The sequence below is a fragment of the Molossus molossus genome, unplaced genomic scaffold (assembly GCF_014108415.1).
Source record: "Molossus molossus isolate mMolMol1 unplaced genomic scaffold, mMolMol1.p scaffold_m16_p_17, whole genome shotgun sequence".
In the NCBI taxonomy this organism is placed as follows: domain Eukaryota; kingdom Metazoa; phylum Chordata; class Mammalia; order Chiroptera; family Molossidae; genus Molossus; species Molossus molossus.
In genome coordinates this window covers 20,608,862-20,629,779 of record NW_023425352.1, presented here as the reverse complement: position 1 = coordinate 20,629,779, position 20,918 = coordinate 20,608,862, and the positions used below count along the sequence as shown (strand labels likewise).

Below are 20,918 nucleotides of genomic sequence, written 5' to 3'. Positions count from 1 at the left end.
AAGATGTATTCAATATGGAATAGCCACAGACCCCAAGGAAGACCACTGGGATGTCATTCCAGGTAGCTCCTATTCTACAGGGAGGACACAGGAGACCACTGGGTAATTGCAGTTAGAACAGAGGTTTGGGGCATGTCAGAAAAGTCCATGGCAGAAAGCGATGTCAGTAATGGCCCTGAGCCGACATAAGGAGCTGCGCAGAACTCTGAAAGTAAAACCACTCCATTTCCACCCGGAGCAGAACAACTCTCCAGGCCTAGTCTCTCCGGCAGAGCCACTAAGAGCAAACGCAGCAGACGAGGGCAGATGTGCCTTTTGTGAAATGACTGTAATTAACTCCATACTTTTCTCCACACTTTATTTTTGCTGGCTGGCTTTGTCATCTTGCTGTCAGAACAAGTCTACTACATGCCTCAGATTTTTTTCCTTTTACCTTGTCATTCTGAGCAGAAGCATAACACCATCACCTGTCTGGGCACATACTGAGACTGTCTGGATAGTGTTAGGACATCCTGAACATTCAATGAACCCTGAAAATAACATCTACCACCACCAGATAATTGCCTAAAAGTCTCCAGAAACTTCAGGGCATTAAGGGGCAATGTATTTAGTCCCATATGTCTTCAATGCCGGGAAATGCACTGAGACACCTTTCGACTCAAAAGGAAAATGGACACAGAGCCATACTTTGGATCCATTTATTGCCATCTCTGGATGGGTCTGTACAAGCATTCAACCCAGGACTCATGACACCCGCCCCCACTGGTGTTTGACCCTTGGAAATCTCAGTTCAGCAATACCCATCCAGGGAGGGCTAGCTCCCTACACTGGGTTCTTAACCATTAAGGCAGACCCACAAGAATGTTCTGATAGTCTCGAGTTTTAAAAAGTTTTACATCTGTGTGATCTGGCTGCATGCTCTTCAGTTCCCACAGTCCGTGGGCTTTACCATGTAATGTCCCTTTACCATGATCGAGCCTCATCCACCACACCGATTCAGCCACCTTCTGCTTCATAAAGGACGCCCAGTCCAGTCAGGAGGTCAACACCATGGCTGAGATAGAAGTCATTTTATACCCCAAGAATACAGCCTACAGAATTTATGCCAAATTCCATTCCGCAACTGACCATATTTCCCAGTTGATTATAAGATAATTGTCTCCTGACCTATAAGCTTCTGCGTGATGTTTAAAACCAGAGCCTGGGAGTGAACAGCACTTGGTCTTTCTCCTCGGCCTGGCTCCGCTCAGGCTGTCTGCGGCCTGTCCTCAGAACGCTATGTAATAGTGCTCCATTGTGCTGACGATGTCACTTTGGTCCTCCAGGAGCTCCAGCACCTGCTGCAGCACAGGCTCGCTCAGGCCCGGGCTGAGGCTCAGGCGGGCACAGGCCAAGATGTGCCGGAAGTGGCAGCCCTTCTCCATGTCTGCAGGAAAAAGGCAGTTGGCTAAGCTTAGACACACCTGTCAGACCTTCCTCTCTCCTCTCCATATCTCCCGAATCAGAACCTGAATCAGAACCTGCATCTTAATAAGACCTCCAGATGATTCTTATGCATATTAAGGTCAGAGATGCACTGGTCTAGATTATCAGCGAAAACAAACGAAAAAACCTGTTCTCAGACCCCTCTATGGACCCACTGCTCAGGACTCAGGCCTTCATCTTTTAAGGATTCCCAATCAATAATTTTATATCTATAACCTCATGGATTTTCAGTGCTTGATCTTTTTTTCTCCAATGCCATTAAGTGCATGTATTCTGTGCTGACCCCTTAGCTTCCCAGGGACCCCACTTGAGGCTGACAGCGGAGCCAGCTGACAGCAGCCTCCACACTCTTTCTCACGAGTCCTGATTGGCGGGACTGCCACAGTGAAGGAGCAACTCCTAGCTCTGCACAGGCTTCCAAGGTTCGTCTGTGACAGTTGTGTTCTAGTAACCCCTTACCCTCTAGCCACGCGAAGACCATTTTGTGTACCGTGGTAAGAGCTCAGTGTTAGTAACCTCTTTCCTAGTTGAAATCAATGATTTAGAGTAGTGATCACACTCAAATTCTGACCATTAGAGGATCATAAAATCAATTTAGTGGGTTGTGATTAGCTACATTTTTCTTACCAAACGTAGAAAATGACAGAAAGTACAGCATTATGGGTAAGATAAATCTTATTTTGTGAAACTATTTGTAATATATAATCTATATCTACCTACCTGTTTATCTATCTATTGCTTTATAATCACATAACTTACTGGGTCATAATGTAAAATGCGTTGGTAACTCCAGGTCAAAGTCAAACTGCAAAGTCAAACCGGTTTTCAGGTCATAGCCCCGTAGCAGCACCAGGCCTGGCTTCTCCTCGTCACTGAATGTTTTCCGATTATAAAATGTTTTAGGCTTTAGGAAGGTGTCTGAAGAGGTATCACGGTGTTGGGCAGAGCATGGTTTGGGAGTCGATGCACCTTTGTAACTTTAGGCAAGTCATAATATCTTCAAGTTTCAGTTTTCTCACCAATGGAGAGGGAGGCTGGGGAGGAGGTGGGGGCCCCTGTGAGGTTCTTCCAGCTCAAAGGGTCAGAGACTATCACAGGCAGTGGCCTGGGATAATGGGATAACAAAGACTTGCTAAATTCTGACCTCTAGTGGCTCTGTCAGCTCATTGTTCCTCCCTGTTGGGGCTGTTAGAAAACTTGCCACCTCCACTTGTCTCCACATCCCAGTCTGTTTCTTCAACCTTCATTTGATAAAGATTTCCTGAACACCTACTATGTGTGTGGTGTCAAAAATAAACAAGCCCTTGCCCTGGCCAGTTTGGCTCAGCGGTTAGAGCGTCGGCCTGCGGTCCGGAGAGACCCGGGTTCGGTTCCCACTAAGGGCACGTACTTCGGTTGCAGTTTGTCCCCGGCCCTGGATGGTCTTGCGGGTGGCAGCCACTTGATGTGTCCCTTCACGTCGATGTTTCTCTCTCTCCCTCCCTCCCACTCTATCTGTACAAAAATTGGAAAAATATCCTCGGGTGAGGATTAAAAAACAAACAAACAAACAAGCAAGCCAGCCCTGGCCGGTTTGGCTCAGTGGTTGGAGCATCCGCCTGCGGACCAGAGAATCCTGGGTTCGGTTCCCGCTAGGGGCACATACCAAACAAAAAACAAAACAGCCCTGGCCGGTTTGGCTCAGCGGTTAGAGTGTTGGCCTGCGGTACAGAGAGACCCGGGTTCGGTTCCCGCTAAGGGCACGTACCTCGGTTGCAGTTTGTCCCCGGCCCTGGTTGGTCGTGCGGGTGGCAGCCACTCAATGTGTTCCTTCACGTCGATGTTTCTCTCTCTCTCTCCCTTCCTCTCTCTCCCTCCCACTCTATCTGTACAAAAAATAGAAAAATAGCCTCAGGTGAGGATAAAAAAAACAAAACACAAATAAACAAGAAAAGGAGCAGATAAAAGAGTGATGATGGAGAGCTGACTCTGGAGTCCAACAGATCCAAATTCAAGTCTAGGCTCTAAGACTGGGACGAAGTGGTTCATATCCCTCAGTCAGTTTCCTCAGTCAGTTTCCTCATCTGTAAAATGGGAACAAAATCACCTACCTCACCAGTGGTCATGTGATTGAAAGGAGACCCACAGTAGGTGCTTTTCACGTGGGGAATGACTATGATACTATCATTGTAGCCAGAACCTAAGATGCTCATGACCTAGTCCCTGCTCTAAAGAAGCATCAGCTTGTCCCAAAGGCCTTAAACTATTTCTTCAGAAAGGCCATTCTGCTGTCGATGAGTTGTCTGATAAAGCAGACACAGAGTAACCTTCCGGTTACACAAAGGGTGGTGTTAGTTCTTCTTTAAATGTTTGGTAAAATTCACCAGTGAAGCCATTACGTTCAGGACTTTCCTTGGTTGGGAGATTTTTATTTACCAATTCAAGCTCCTTACTAGGTATAGGTCTACTCAGATTTTCTACTTCCGTGTGATTTAGTTTTGGTAGGTTTTGTGTTTCTAGGAATTTGTCCATTTCATCTGACATACATTTGTTCACAATATTCTTTTATAGTTCTTTTTATTTCTGTAGAATCAGTACCAATGTCCTCATTTTCATTTCTGATTTTAGTAATTTGAGTCTTCTCTTTCTATTTCTTAGTCCAACTAGCTAAAGGTTTGGCAATTCTGTCGATCTTTTCAGAAAACCAACTTTTGGTGTCAAAGATTTTCTCCATTGTTTTCCTATTTTCGATTTCATTTATTTTTGCTCTAATCATTATTTCCTTCCTTCTGATAGTTATGGATTTTGTTTGTTCTTCTTTGTCTAGTTCCTTAAAGTGTAAAGTTAGGTTAAGATCTCTCTTGTTTTTTAATGTTTATGGCTGTAAGGTCCCCTTAGCACCACGTCCGCAGTGTCCCACAAATTTGGTATGTTGTGTTTCTGTTTTCAACAATCTCTAAGTATTTTCTAATTTCCCTTGTGATTGACTCTTTGATCTATTGTCTGTTTAAGAGTGTTATTTAAGCCTGGCTGGTGTGGTTCAGTGGTTGGTCACTGGTTCGATTCCCAGTCAGGGCACATGCCCAGGTTGTGGGCCCAATCCCCAGTAGGGGGCATGCAGGAGGCAGTCAACTGATGTTCTCTCTCATTGATGTTTCTATCTCTCTCCCCCTTTCCCTTCCTCTCTCTAAAATCAATAAAGGGGGAAAAAAAAGTGTTATTTAGCCCTGGCTGGTTTGGCTCAGTGGTTAGAGTGTCAGCCCGAGGACCGAAGGGTTGAGGGTTCGATTCCCAGTCAAGGGTATGTACCTGGGTTGCAGGTTCAGTCCCTGGCCCCAATCAGGGTCATGCGAGAGACAACCAATCGACGTGTCTTTCTCACATCGATGTTTCTCTCTCTCTCTTCCCTTCCCTCCCTTCCTTTCACTCTATCTAAAAATCAATGGAAGAATATCCTCAGGTGAAAATTAAAAAAAAGTAGTATTATTTAATTTCCACTAATTTGTGTGAATTTTCCAGTTTTACTTCTGTCACGGACTACTAACTTTAGTCTGTTGTGGTCAGAAAAGATACTTTGTATATCTATCTTCTCAAATCTACTGAGACTTAATTAGTGGCCTAACATATGGTCTATCCTGGAAAATGTCCCATGTACACTTGAAAAGTGTCTTGTATACGTCTGCTAGATCATGTTGATTTATTGTGAAAATTTGTCTATTCCCTTCCTTATCTTCTGTCTGGTTGTTCTATCCATTACAGAGAGTGGGGTACCAAAATCTCCAACTATTGTAGAATTGTCTATTTCTCCCTTCAATTCTGTCAGTCTTTGCTTCATGTACAGTATTTTGATGGTCTATCATTAGGTATATAAATGTTTGTAATTCCTGTATCTTCTTAGTGTAGTGAATCTTTCACGATCACACAATATTGTTTCTTGTAATCTTTTATGACTCAAAGTCTATTTTATCTGATACTAGTATAGTCACCCCTGCTCTCTCTTTAAAAAATTTTTTTTCTTTATTGATTTTAGAGAAAGAGAAAGGGAGAGAGAGATAGGAATATCAATGAGAGAGAACATTAATTGGCTGCCTCCTGCATGCTCCCCACTGGGGATCAGGCCACAACCTGGGCATGTGCCCTGACCAAGAATCAAACTGGAGACCTCCTGGTGCATGGGTCGATGCTCAACCACTGAGCCAAATGGACCAGATTCTTTCTTTTTATAAAATCCTCACCCAAGGACATTTTTCCATTTAAAATGGGGGCGGGGGGGTGTCGATGTGAGAGAGACACACATCTATTGGTTGCCTCCCGCACAACCCCAACCAGGACCGGGGACTGAACCGCAACTGAGGTAAGTGCCCTTGACTGTAATTGAACCTGCGACTGTTTATTCTGTAGGACGATGCTCCAACTGCTGAGCCAAACTGGCCAGGGCAAACCCCTGCTCTCTTTTGATTCCTATTTGCATTGAATATCTTTTTCCATCCTTTCACTTTAGATCTATTTGTGTCTTTGGGTCTACAGTGAGTCTCTTGTAGATAATATATAGTTGTGTCATGTCTTTGTTTTATTTTATTTTATTTTTTTGTTTTGGTTTTTTATCCTCACCCGAGGACATTTTTCCATTTTTTGTTCAAATAGAGTGGCGGGGGCGGGGAGAGAGAAACATTGACATGAAAGGGACACATCGAATGGTTGCCACCCACACGACCCAACCAGGGCCGGGGACAAACTGCAACCGAGGTATGTGCCCTTAGTGGGAACTGAACCTGGGTCTCTCTGGACCGCAGGCCAACACCCTAACCACTGAGCCAAATCGGCCAGGGCTCTGCTGCTAATATTATTGATGATCCCTTGTATGTGACAAGTTGCTTCTCTCTTGCTGTTTTCAAGATTCTCTCTTTGTCTTTCAGAAGTTTGATTATAATGGTCTTGGTGTGGTCTCCTTGAATTAATCTTATTTGGAGTTCACTGAAGTTCTTGGATATTTATATTCAAGTCTTTCATCAAATTAGAGAAGTCTTCACCGTGGCTGATTTGGCTCAGAGATTAGAGTGTTGGCCCATAGACCAAAGAGTCATGGGTCCAGTTCTGGTCAAGGGCACGTACCTTGGTTGCAGCTTGGTCCCCGGCCCTGGTTGGGGTCATGCAGGAGGCAACCAGTTGATGTGTCTCTCGCATTGATATTTCTCTTTCTCTCTCCCCCTCCCTCCACTTCTATCTAAAGATAAATGAAAAAAATGTCCTCGGGTAAGGATTAAAAAAAAAAAGTAGGGAAGTTTTCAATCATTATTTCTTCAAATACTCTCTCTGCCCATTTCTCTCTTCACCATGTGGGACTTACACAATGTATATGTTGGTCTACTTCATGGTGTCCCATTGATCCTTTAGGCTCTGTTCACATCTCTTCAACTGCAAGTTTGCTAATTCTTTCTTCTGCCTGTCCAAATCTGCCTTTTAATCACTCTTGTAAATTCTTTATTTTAGTTATTGTACTTTTCAGGTCCAAATTTTTATTTTTGGTTTCCTTTTAGGTACTCTATCTTTTTATGATATTTCCACTTTGTTCATCCATCACTTTCTTGACTTTATCCACATCTTCCTTGAGTTTTCCAAGCATCTTTAAGACAGTTATTTAAAATTTTTGTCTAGTACAGCCATGGCCGGTTTGGCTTAGCAGTTGGAGCGTCGGCCCACAGACCAGAGAGTCCTGGGTTCAGTTCCCGCTAAGGGCATGTACCTCAGTTGCAGTTTGTCCCCAGCCCCGGTTGGGGTCGTGTGGGTGGTGACCACTTGGTGTGCCTCTCTCACATCAATGTTTCTCTCTCTTACTTCCTCCCTCTCTCCCTCCTGCTCTATCTGAAGATAAATGCAAAAATGTCCTCGGGTGAGGATAAAAAATAAATACATAAAATTTTTGTCTAGTATATCTGCCATTAAGTTTATTTCAGGGACATTTTCTGTTGATATATATATTTTTCCATTTTGAATGGGTTTTTGTATGCCTTGTGATTTTTTTAGTTGAAAACAGGACATTTGAATCTAATAATGTGGTAACTTTGGAGATCAGATTCTCCTTCCCCGGGGTTTGCTGTTTTTGTTACTACTTTTTATTGTTGTAGGCTGTCTCTGTGGCCAGGTTCTCTCTTTTTATAAAATCCTCACCCAAGGACATTTTTCCATTTAAAGTAGGGGGGGGAGGGTGTCGATGTGAGAGAGAGACACTTCAATTAGTTGCCTCCCACACAACCCCGACCAGGGGCAGGGACTGAACCACAACCAAGGTATGTGCCCTTGACAGGAATCAAACCCGCAACTCTTTGGTTCTTGGGCTGACACTCTAATTGCTGAGCCAAACTGGCCAGTGCTACTTATGCTTTTAAAGGATAAAATATATAAAAATGTTTATAAGTACATATAACATTCCTAGAAAGATATGCAGGAAACTAATAACAACTACTGCGTTTGGAAAGGGGAACACAGAGCTTGGGTCTCAGTGCTGGGAGGAAGTCTGACCTTTCTGTGTGTGTATTTTTTGCGCTGACTTTTTATCATGTGCATACATTATTATTCAGAATAATGTTTTTAATGTTATAGATATTTCCTGTGAAAATGAGTGGTCACAGTAGACTCCCAGACAGTCCCTACAAGGTGTTTTTCATTGGCATTCATATTCAAGCTCCAGAATTCAGCTCCTGGGAGTATACTAGTTCCAGGGAACTGGTTTATAGCTTTTAGAGGCTCCCACTTCGAGACTGAGTGACAGAGACTGTCCACCTTGACACACACACTCACCAAAGCAGGAGCTGGCCTGTGGATTAGATTGGATATAAAACCTGCCACTTTACAGACCCTCAGGGTACCATGGCTATTTGGTTCTCCTAAGAAATAAAGTATAAATTCCTTTCATTTGCTTTAGCAGACCCTAGGATTATTGTAATCCATCCTGTTCCTAATGCAGATCAAAATGAGAACCTGGCCCGGTGGCCTGGAATAGGATGAATGAAGGAATGTTTACATGGTGAGCAGCCCCTCAAGACTTGGTTGAGAAATCCCACATTTCACTGCTCTTAAAAGCTCCTTAAATTGTGAATAGATGGTGTCGTCGTCCCTCCCCCTCTCCCTCCAACTAAAGGATACTTGTTCTTTCGGTTGCCTTAAGTTTATTTTAAGTTCTGTCACCATGCCACTCTGGGCTCTGATCTCATCGGTTCTTAAAGGCTAAATAGGGCTAGATATCAGACACCAGGGCTGGAGACCTGGTCCGGCTCCACTCAGTGACTCAGCCTGGACGAGGTCCATGCCCAGGGATGTATGGGCTGAAAGGACTGGAGGCAGAGTTCTATGTAGAAAAGGAAGCAGGAAGAGACCTGTGGTCATTAACAAGCCTTTTCACGTTTCTTCTAGCGTCATTGTTGACATATGCCAACATTTGTTATTAGCAGATATTTGCAAAAGATAGACTTTAAAAAGTCACCTTTAAGACTAATCGGTTTACATAGGGTTTAAAGATAGGACTAATGTTTTTTTTCTCTTTCTAACTAGTATGAAAATGGTAATGTCTGTTGTCAGATTATCTACAGTTTGAGTTTCTAACCACTAGGGGCTGACCTAACTCCACTAAAAACAACTATTTTCTAAACGATTTCTTTTGTAAATTATTACATTTCAGGATGACTGAATTACACTGTTTATAAACTGTACTGTCTAGAACCATTCCTCCCAACACGGAAGGGCTTGATGTCAGAAGAGAGGAAAATCTCAGGTTTGGGTTCACAGACAAGGGGTACGTGTAGAACAAGAAATAACACAAACCAAGGAGAACATGAGAACCAGAAGGACATCAAAAAGCCCTAGCCCAGTGGCTTGCCCCTCTGTATCAGGATCACCTAGGGAGCTCACCTGCATGCCCTACCCCATCCCCTCGTGAATCAGAATCCCCAGGAGAGAGATCTGAGCCACATATGTTCAAAAAAGCGCCAAGGTTGAATTTTATGTGCAGCAAGGTCAGGACGACTGTGCCAGCCTAACACTCACTCTAGAGAGGGACCGGAGGCTCTGAGAGGCAGGGATCTCGGTCAGCCATACTTCCACGCTGTTCCTGGGCTGGGGAGAGCCCCAGCCTCCTGGCTCTCCACCCCGTGCTCTCTGGGAGGACACATTCCCCTCGGTGCGTCAGGACACATGTACATTACACCACTTACGATTTGGTTTCTGGCAATCTTCTTGAATGATACGGTGGATCCTTCTGTGCAGTTCTTTGTCTTCTCTGGTTACCTAAATAGGAAAAACAGTTTGGAGGGAAAGTGTTCCTAAGTAACACAGAGGTTGTGTCATAGAGACTCTCAAATTAGTATTTAAGATAGTTCCCAAAGATTTCATAACAGTCATCATCCCTACACCAACACCATGGTTTTCAGTACTTGGCTTATTGTCAAACCAGTTCTGTCCCTCAGCAGCTCACTGCTCTGTAGCTGACCCAGAGGTACACTCCTTGGGGGGTGTACTGGGGCCATGATGTAAAGATAAATTGGAATACTTTTTTAAAAAAATATATATATACTTTTTTATCCTCACCTGAGGACATTTTTCCATTTTTTGTTCAGATAGAGCGGGAGGGAGAGAGAGAGAAACATCGATGTGAAGGGACACATCGAGTGGCTGCCACCCGCATGACCAACCAGGGCTGGGGACAAACTGCAACCGAGGCACGTGCCCTTAGCGGGAACCGAACCCGGGTCTCTCTGTACCGCAGGCCGACACTCCAACCGCTGAGCCAAACTGGTCAGGGCTAAAAATATTTTTTTTGAGAGGAAGAAACATCAATTGGCCGCCTCCTGCATGCTCCCTACTGGGGATCCAGCCTGCAACCTGGACTTGTGCCCTGACAGAGAGTCGAACCAGTGACCTTGTGGTACATGGGATGATCCTCAACCAACTGAGCCACATCAGCCAGGGTGAAATTGGAATACTTTTATGGAGCAACTTTCTTCTTAAATATTTATAACACATTCATAAAATGTTTCTTATTTGTTATGTTTTTGAGGGAGGCACAAGTGACCAAAGTCTCTGAACTCAACCCCAGTACTGTTTCTTCTGGGCTCTAACACCTGCCTCATGTTTCATTAGCTTTATTCCTCCTCCCAACCAGAAGGAAAAACAAAAGAAATAAAACTGTAAGGAGCTAGCAAGAGAATAAATCTAGCCTATCCCTTGAGACCCTTTCTGTCTTCAAAGGCAAACCTATCCTAGTTCCTTTCTCAACCAGCTCAGATAAGAGGAAACTAGCAACCAAATGAGCCCCCCTTTATGTTCAGTAATAAATCTAATAACAAAACAAAAAACAGAACGAGTCCAGCCAGTGTGGCTCAGTGGTTGAGTGTCAACCCATGCACCAAGAGGTCGCTGGTTTGATTCCTGGTCAGGGCACATGCCCAGGTTGTGGGTACAGTCCCCATTGTGGGGCATGCAGGAGGCAGCCAATTGATGGTCTCTCTCATCGATGTTTCTATCTCTCTCTCCCTCTCCCTTCCTCTCTCTCTAAAATCAATAAACAAAAAAAATTTTTTAATAGAGAAAAAGAGGAAGGAAGGAAGGAAAAAAAGAAAGAACAAAAAAAAGCATACAAACATGTACAGGATGGAGCAAAGTAGGTCTACAGTTGCTCCTATGGAAAATAATACAATAATTAATAATTAACATAAGAATAAACTCTGTTTGACGAACTCACAACTATAAACCTACTTTTATCCCACCCTGTATATCAGTAGTGCTTGTTTTGTGTGTGTGTGTGTTTTACATTTTAATGTGTTTTTATTGATTTTTTAAGAGAGAGATAAAATGAGAGAGAGAGAGAGATAGAAACATCGATGTGAGAGAGAAACACCAATCGGCTGCCTCCTGTACGCCCTCTACTGGGGATGGAGCCCGCAACCTGGGCATGTGCCGAACTGGGACTTGAACCCGGAACTCTCAGTCCATGGAACGATGCTCAATCCACCGAGCCACACAGGCCCGCAGGAGTGCCTGTTTGATGGGACTTATAGAGTGACCTATCTAAGAATGGGGACAGGGAACCCTGGTCAAGGGCATGTGCCTAGGTTGCAGGTTCAATCCCTGGCCCTGGACAGGTGGCAACCAACCAATGTCTCTCTTTCCCTCCCTTCCGCTCTCTAAAAATCAGTGGAAAAAATATCCTACGATGGGGATTATCAAACAAAAAAAGGACTGGGTCACTGATAATACCTGCCTTTCACAAGGTACTGTAAAGACTAAACGAGGTGAAGTGGGTGGGAGCCGCTGGGAGCTGGAGAGCACTATACAAACAGAAGTATCTACATTCCTGGGATAACTACTACACTGAGGCCAGGTCCTCAGGAAAACAAATCTGCAAGGCCAGGTGGTGAAGTTGAAAGGGGAGGAGTGGTCAGGCAAGGGGGATGGTTCTACTGAAGAAAAGGGAACGATTATTGCTCGGTCACCCCATTCCAGCTCATACTGATTCATAGGAGGAAGTGCCCTAGCCCTGCCACGCCTTAGCCGTGGACTGCTTGTTCCTGGGCTTTTCTGAAAGAGCTGCTTTCTATAGACTCAGCTGGCCAACCCCAGTCTCCCAGGGACAACGTGACTGCGGGTGGATAGGTGCAGATGGGGGGTTATTAAGGTGAGCTGCCTGCCATGAGCTTCTGCAACCCCACAAGAGGCAACCAACTCCCACCAGGCCTTCCCATCTCAGGAGGGAGTGGACTGCACTCACCTTTATACAGATTGGAATACCCTTTTCAAAAGCTATTCAAATTGTATTTAAAACATCTCTTAATTATTATTATTATTTTTTGTTAATCCTCACCCGAGGATATTTTTACATTGGTTTTTAGATAGAGTGGAAGGGAGGGAGAGAGAGAAACATCTATGTGAGAGAGACACATCAATTGGTTGCCTCCTGCACAACCCTAACTGGGGCCGGGGATCGAACCTGCAACCCAGGTACGTGCCCTTGACTGGGAACAGAACCAGAGAACCTTTGGTCTGCAGGCTGACGCTCCAAATTCTGAGCCAAACTGGCCAGGGAAAAACATCTCTTAATTTTTAAAAATCTCTAAAATGGGGAATCATTTTAGAGAGTAAATCAATATAAAGAAAATGTCCTATTAAAGAAAGCTTCCCCTGGGGAATCATAACTGTAAATAGTGAGACTTCTGGGACACCTCAGAGTTTCGATCTGTCTCCAGGAAAATCACTTGTAGCTGAAGCCACATCTATGCTACTGATATCAATGGTCATGAGGAGGCACAGTTCAGCCTGCCTCTTCCAATATTCAAGGTAGGTAGTGAGAGGTAAACTTTTAACCCTGAAAATATGAGACAAGCAAACACTTGTACCTCTAGTGAGAATGTCAACTGGTACAAGCTTTTGGGTAGCTAACCAGACCGTGTTGACCAAAAGCTTAGAGGTACATGCCTTTGCTCCAGCAATTCCCCTTTTAAGAGTCAACCTTACAGAAATACTTATATAAGTTCAAAAAAATAGTTGTGCAAAAATAGTTACAGCAGCACTATTTGTGAGAGCAAAAGCTGGAGACACCATGAATGTCCCTCAGAGAGGAGTTAAAACATTTATGGCAAGTTCCTATAACATGGAATATCATGCAGATGTCAAAAAGAATGAGGTAGATTTATAAGTACTAACATGGAAAGATGCTGTGATGTGCTATTTTGGTGTCAAAAAAGTTGCTGATCATTATTTAGAACAGTGGTTCTTAACTGTCTCAGGGGACACATGGCGGTGTCTGGGGCATTTTTGGTTGCCATAATGGGGTAAGAGGGGCTACTAATGGCATCTATTGGGTGGAAGCCAGGAATGCTGCCAAACTTCCTACAATGCATGGGAAAAGCCCCCCAAGACAAAGAATCATCCAGCTTAAATAATGCTGAGGCTGAGAAATCCTGACTTAGAGAATGATCACATTTTTTTTTTTAAAACAAAAAAGCCAAAGGAACATGTATTTATACGTGTGTTATTTGTAAATGCATAAATGTCTAGGATATACTGTTAAAAGTGGTACCTAAGGGTTCCTTAGTTTATGTACCTCTTTAATGATTGATTTTTAAAAATAGTAAATAGGGCCCGGCTGGTGTGGTTCAGTGGTTGAGCATTGACCCATGCACCAAGAGGTTGCTAGTTTGATTCCCAGTCAGGGCACATGCCCAGGTTGTGGGCTAAATCCCCAGTGGGGGACATGCAGGAGGCGGCCAGTCGATGTTCTCTCTCATTGATGTTTCTATCTCTCTCTCTCTCTCAAATCAATTAAAAAAAAATGTTTTAAAATAAATAAAACAGTAAATAGGTATTCTTTTTTTTTTTTAATCCTTACCCGAGGACAATTTTTCCATTTTTTGATCTGATTGAGTGGGGGGAGGGGGGGTGGAGAGAAACATCAATGTGAAAGGGACACATCGAGTGGCTGCCACCCGCATGACCAACCAGGGCCGGGGACAAACTGCAACCAAGGTACGCGCCCTTAGCGGGAACCAAACTTGGGTCTCTCTGGACCATAGGCTGACGCTCTAACCGCTGAGCCAAACCGGCCAGGGTATAAATAGGTATTCTTAAGCAATAAATATATTTATAATTGAAGCAAAAAGGAAAAACATTAAGTTGCAAGTCTCTTACATAGAAGAGGTTATCATAACCACCATCTTTCTGGTAGATGAACCCTTTTTCCTGCAGGAGTTTTATAGCATTCTTAAATATGCTATGGATTGCCTTGGAAGTACTGTCGTTCTTGAAATCTGCCTGTGGGAAGAAGAAAAAGGAAGAAAGTAAGTCCCATCTTACAGCACCTGAGAGCAACTCCCTAGACCAACTGGTTTATGAATTCACCCAACATGCTTTTCATCTGCTGAGTCAAAAAGATCCAGGTATGCACCTGCCTAGCAGGATGGTGTTTAAGGACTGGGACGTTTGCTGTGGCAGGGTCATGCCTGACAACCTGACTTATGACTCTTTTTTTGTTTAATTCAATGATGTAAAATGGAAAACTCAAAATGACAATCTTTATTTTTTAATACATAACTAAAACACTGTATACTTATTAGTTCTTGGTTTTTTTTTTCTCATTAAAATCATGGCTATATACAATCTCTTCCTAAGGACTTCAAAGAATTTTACACACACTGAAATAAGTTGGGGATTCCAGCACATGGAAAGTATTAAAGAGCCCTGGCCGGTTTGGCTCAGCGGTTAGAGCGTCCCTGCGGTCCGGAGAGACTCGGGTTCGGTTCCCGCTAAGGGCATGTACCTCGGTTGCAGTTTGTCCCCGGCTCTGGTTGGTCGTGCGGGTGGCAGCCACTCAATGTGTCCCTTTCACATCGATGTTTCCCTCTCTCTCTCTCTTCCTCTCTCTCCCTCCTACTCTATCTGTTCAAAAAATGGAAAAATGTCCTCGGATGAGGATTAAAAAAAAAAGAAAGTATTAAAGAGTCTCCTGATTTTAAATGGAGAACAATGGTGGCAAATAGCTCTGCAGAGACCCGTCCAAGGTGGGTCTGCGGGCTAAAGGTGGCCAGGGTCCTGGAGTGAAGCAAGACCACTGTACGGAAGGAACTCGGCTGCTGTCAGTTTGCGGTCTCGTCAGTTTCAGTGTTTCTTCCTTTCTCTAAGAGATAGGTTTGCCTAGAGAGGTTCCCAGTCCAGCCTATTTCTTATTCCCAAGGAAGCCAAGTGTTCAGCTGTGTCCCATGGTTAACTAGACTGTGTGGTTCTTGAGTTGGGGACTTTGTATTTCATCTCGGCCACCTTCTCCCTGGCACCCAGAGGGTGGTCAAGAAAACATTTGTGTAATCAATGGAGGCTGTATCCTTCTGATTACTCCATTAGGGGTTTCAGTTCATCCCTACAGCAAAGTGATGAACGACTGCCTTCAAGGTACAGATCCATTTTTAAAGTGACAGAAATTTGTCAAGATATTAAAAAGAACAGAGCAGCAAAGAAATGTGGCAAAGCATCCAGAACAGTGTTTGAAGGCCAAGTCCCATCTCCAGTGAAAGGCACTGATGAAGGCTGTCTGGGGCAGCACCCAGAGATGCTGAAAAAAAGAATGTGCTTAAGATTTGCTGACCACCCTTCCTCAAAGTGACAGGGAAAGAACTCCCCAAATGGCCTTGAGTGCTGACAATTCCATCCCTAGAAAAACTCCTCTTTCGAGAAGAGGCCTCCCAAACAGGCATCGCTTTAACCTAACAGATCCTGGCAATGTTTGTGTTTTCCCGGGCCAAAGAGGAGAGCCTCCAACTCCTAAATTGTAGTCTAAGTTTTTCCTTAACAGAACAAGCTGCAGAACCTGGTCATTAGAACTTAAGGCCTAAAAGTTGACAAAGATTTCAGGTAATAACAACATCCATTCTCTGAAGGGAGAATAAGGCCCAGAAATATTTGATGCCTCCCACCAGCAGAAAAACTATCTTGGTGCATTTAGAATAAACACCTTACCTAGCAATCCTCGACCACAAGATAGAGCTAAATTGGGAACTAACTAGAAATGTTACGTAATTAGTCCTCTCATTAAAAAAGACTCTTGGTTATCCCCAGACCATACATATAAAGCCTGGTTCCCCTCCCAGACTTCAGTAAGACCAAGCAGCAGGGAGCGAGGTTGCTGGGCCGAGAGCTCAACAGCAGTTTCAGCTGTCAACTAGGAGGACCCAACAGAAAAACCTCTCTGTAAATATAAACAACATGTGAAACTTCCTTTCCAAAAACACTTGCCTCAGCCGACCTCGGGACAGATCTCCCTGCTGCTTATAAAGAAGACACAGTCTCTAGGGTAAAACCTCCCATCATCTCTTCTAGCCAGTAGCTCTTCCTGGCCTGGGATTTGTGTCCTTCTTGTCTTTTTCTAAAGAGCAATGACAGACTCATCCGATTCAGGAAACTGAAACTGCTCAGAGGAAAAAAACTGACTGGCTGAATGTGCTGAGCCTTAGCAGGCCTCTCCTCGCTGCAGGTCAGGAACTGGGTGGATCTCTGAAATATATATAGTCTTCATTTCCAAACAAACTCAACATTTATCCAGCTGTCAAAGAAACAATGGTTTTGCAAGGCCTGCTTATCAGGTTTCTGGATTTGCTAAGAAGGGCCACAACGGAAAAAAAAAAAAGAAAGAAAGGAGAAAACATTCAAACCCACTCTCCCCTTGCCTATCAACCAGAAAACTATCATAATGGTTTTTTGTGAAGCTTTCATCTGTATGACAACACAAAGCACCAAAAGATCTAGGGTTTCACCATCACTGTAAAGCATCCCAGTTTCCCAGGCTCAATTAAACAGGATTCGATTGAATGACACTGACCTCCCCAAGCAGAGCCATGTGAGGGAACAATTCATAATTGATGGAAAAATAATTTCCAAAGACAAAGCAAATAAAGCACCATATTAATTTCTTTTTAAACATACAGCGCTGGGCAGACACAAGTTTCTGCTCTAGCCATTTCAAAACAATATCATGACAAAAGTTCTCCGCAGATTGCTTTGAATGGAGGAGCCTCTTAGTCCTCGGAGACCTCAAGTCTCCCTACTTAATTAAAGCCATCGCAGAAGTACTGGTTCACAGGAAGGATGTGGTCTTCGTTAAGCTTCCAAGTTTCCTTCCAAACATGCCAACAGAGTGGTCAGAAGTCCTAGGAGGCCAACTTGGCATTGAGCCCCCTCTAAATGATTAAATGGAAGAAGGTCAGTCTTGCTGTCAGGGGACAGCTGGAGAGCTGCGACTGTTTAGAAGTGACTGTGGCACAGGACAAAGCGGCCAGTCATGACCCTCTCCACCTCGGTGTTTCCTGAAACAATATCCCTCATCTCTTGTACGAAATCATGGGTCACTCGACACACGCCTGGTGCCAGGAAGAGATAATTAGGTTCATGAATGAAACTGAGAAGCAGGGGTGGTGCCTAGGAGGTGGGATGGGGACCTGGTATCTGTTCTGCAGGGTCGTGAAGAATAACTTATGTCACCTAACAAGGGGACTCAGAGCAGCCCTGTTTGTAATGGCAAAAGATCAGAAAAAATCTGAACAGTCCAGGAATAAGGAGGCTGGTTACATAAATTACGGTACATGTAACAAAAGATTATTATATAGTGACAAATCTATGTACAGCTAGGAAAGGATCTGTAAGACATACTGTTCAAAGAAAAGCTAGGGACAGACTCGTGTTTAGCATCATACCATTTCTGTAAAAAAGGGATACAACTACTTCTAGTTTATATATGCACAACAATCTCCAGGTGGCACTAGTAACAGTGCTTGTCTTTAGAGAAAGAGGATGGGAGGGAGGATGAGAAGGAAACCTACTTTTTTTTTATACTCACCCGAGGACGTTTTTACATTTTTTTGTTCAGATAGAGTGGGAGGGAAAGAAAGAGAGAAAGAGAGAGAAACATCAACGTGAAAGGGACACAACGAGTGGCTGCCACCCGCACGACCCACCCATGGCTGGGGACAAACCGCAACTGAGGTACATGCCCTTAGCGGGAACCGAACCCGGATCTCTCTGGACCACAGGCCGGCGCTCTAACTGCTGAGCCAAACCAGCCAGGGCAGGAAACCTACTTTTAACTAGATACTTTCAGGGACTATTTGAATATTTATTTATTTATCCTCACCCAAGGACATTTTTGCATTTATCTTCAGATAGAGTGGGAGGGAAGGAGAGAGGAAGAGAGAGAGAGAAACATCAATGTGAGAGACACATCGAGTGGTCGCCACCCACATGACCCCAACTGGGTCCCAGGACAAACTGCAACCAAGGTACATGCCCTTAGCAGGAACCAAACCCGGGACTCTCTGGTCTGCGGGCTGATGCTCTAACCGCTGAGCCAAACTGGCCAGGACTGAGTTTTTAAATACTATGCATTCTTCAGTTAACTGATAATTATCGAAAACTTACTTTATGACAGACCTGCTCTAGGCCCTGGTTCTAGAGGACAGAGAATAAGACAGACGAGACCTCTGCTCTTAGAGAACTTAAATTCTGGTAGAGGAATAAACAGGCAAATAAATAAATACTGGTGATGTAAGGAACTATGAAAACAGGGTGATAACCTCGTGAGGAAGTAGGTGGCTATCAGAGCATATGGTCAGGGAGGGCAAGAAGGTGACATTTAAGCAGAGATCGTCCTCTGGTGGAGTAAGTGAAATAAATAAATACAAGTCTTGTTACAATAATAAAAAAATACAAGAGTTGCAATGAAAGGGAAAGTCTAACACCCAAGTCTCAAATAATTCTTAATTCCAGGCAAATATGGAAACACCAAACAACTTAAGTTCACCTGTAACACTAGGGGTGAAAAAATGGGCATAGCTCTTTCCAGAAGAAATAAAAAGGACTTGAAGTACTCCCTGAAATTTCTACATATGAACCAAAAGCAATACAACTTGGTCTTTATTCAAACTCCCAAAACGCAAGAGGTTAACCTTATTCTGAAGAAGAGACAGCAAGTCAATAAAAACCTTGGCTCAAGTTCAATAAACAACCTTTGAAGGACAATTAGCTCTTCTCATCTCTTACCCCTACAGCTGGCTCCTGCTGAGATTCAATACCCGTCTCTGTGAGTACTAAGAACTAAGTACTATGAAGCTTAGACTATTATTTTTTTTCTACTCAAAGATGAAGCTTAATGAGACTATGCGAGAGGAAAAGGGCAGGTCCACTCTTATTTCAAATTCTTAGAGGTCAGTGACCTTCTCAGAATAGAAAGGACACGTGAGAGCCACAGCCTCTATTTCCTGGGTCCACCCTGTGAGTCTTAATGCCGCAGTCACGTTCACTCACACCCTTCCGCTGCAGACTTGGGGCAGGGGACTGGAATTCTCATGTGGGCAAGCTGCACTTACTTGCTTGGAGCAGGCGCTGTGAATCACGGGCTGATTAGCAAGAGACAGCAGAGACTCCTCCATTTCCAACTCCTGCTGGTAAAAGGTCTGCACTCTGTTATTCATGAGGAATTCTTTGGCTTTTTCACTCAGCAAACATGTGAGATTGGTAAGGTCCAGGTCTCCTGGGTTTTTGCTGGGGAAAGTTTTATTTATGTATTTGTTTTATTTATTTAGGAGAGAGAGGAAGAGAGAGGGAGAGAGAGAAACGTCGATGAGAGAGGAACATTGATCAGCTGCTTCCTTCATGATCTGGGATCGAGCCCGCAACCTGGGCATGTGCCCTGACCAGTAATTGAATCGGTCACCTCTTGGTCCATAGGATGATGCTCAACCAACTGAGCCACACCAGCGGGTGCTGGGGAAAGTTTTTAAAAGCACTGTAGAAAATATCACCTCTTTTTGGCGTGTCTAAAACATAAACTTAGCTAGGAAATTCAACACTATATTGATGCTTGGTTTTGACAACTCATACTGTGAACATTGTGTGGTTGTTTAAAAGGATGAGGCAGAACTCCGAGAACTAAGATATTCATGACAGCTTAAGAGAAAAAGTCAAGTTACAGAACAGCATGTAAGGGATGATCCCATTTTCGTAAAAAAGCAAATGACAACCTACGAAGAACAGAGGTAGATACCACTGCTTGTGTATGTACAGAGAAAAACATCTAAAAGGGTACACATCAGCCTATGGACGCTGGGAACCTCTAGGGCATGGCTCTGAGGCAGGAAAACGGAGGAATTTCACTTACTTTTTACAGGTCTATAGTTTAGGGCATTATTTAACATAATTTAAAAAATATATGTAATATATACACGTTTAAAAAGATCAAAGTGGAGCGGGCCGGTGTGGCTCAGTTGGTTGAGTGCCATCCGTCCTGTGCACCGAGAGGTCCCAGTTTGATTCTGGGGCAGGGCACATGCCCAGGTTGCAGGCTCAATCCCCAGTAGGGGGCGTGCAGGAGGCAGCAGATCCATGTTTCTCTCTCTCCTTCTCCCTTCCTCTCTCTCTAAAATCAATAGAGACATATATTTAAAAACAAAAAATCAAAGCGTATACAGTGAGAAGTCTTCCTATTCTCCTCCCAGTTCCCACGCCCTTGGCAACCACTATTACTGATTCTGTCTTCTTCCAGAGTTCTTTGATGCACACATATACTAAGAAATACACAAATATTCTTACTCCTCCTGTTTGTCTACCCCTTGCTCCCACACACAGAAGAGTACAACCAGCCCTGGTTGAGAACAAATGGCATCGCATTTTGTAGCTTTTTATAATGATGTATCGTGGTGAGGTGTTTCAATGATGATACACCTTGGTGCAGTTTTCTTCAGGTTTCTTGCCTTAGGGCTCGTTGAGCTTCTTAGATGTGTGAGTTTATAGCTTTCATCAAACTTGGAAACTTTTAGCCATCACTTTTTCAAATGTTTTCTCTCTGCTCCCTCCGCTCCTTCAGGGACCCCAGTTATATATATATTTTCCCTTAACAACCTCAGAACATCTGTACTATTATCACCTTCACT

The 20,918-nt window shown here is 43.8% G+C and overlaps 1 protein-coding gene across 3 annotated transcripts in view; it reads right to left on the bottom strand.

Annotated features, from left to right (window-relative positions):
• Positions 1-701: 701 nt before the first annotated feature.
• Positions 702-20,918, bottom strand: part of STN1 (STN1 subunit of CST complex) — a 39,493-nt gene continuing 19,276 nt past the window's right edge. For 2 of the 3 annotated variants that reach the window (XM_036265766.1, XM_036265767.1), the window contains 4 exons: positions 19,356-19,530; positions 14,140-14,262; positions 9,672-9,744; positions 702-1,426 (listed from right to left, as the gene is read on the bottom strand). In XM_036265766.1, coding sequence (XP_036121659.1) covers positions 1,269-1,426; positions 9,672-9,744; positions 14,140-14,262; positions 19,356-19,530 — 529 coding nt within the window. In that variant the 3' untranslated portion in view covers positions 702-1,268. The remainder of the gene's footprint in view (positions 1,427-9,671; positions 9,745-14,139; positions 14,263-19,355; positions 19,531-20,918) is intronic. The other variant, XM_036265768.1, reaches the window with a different exon arrangement.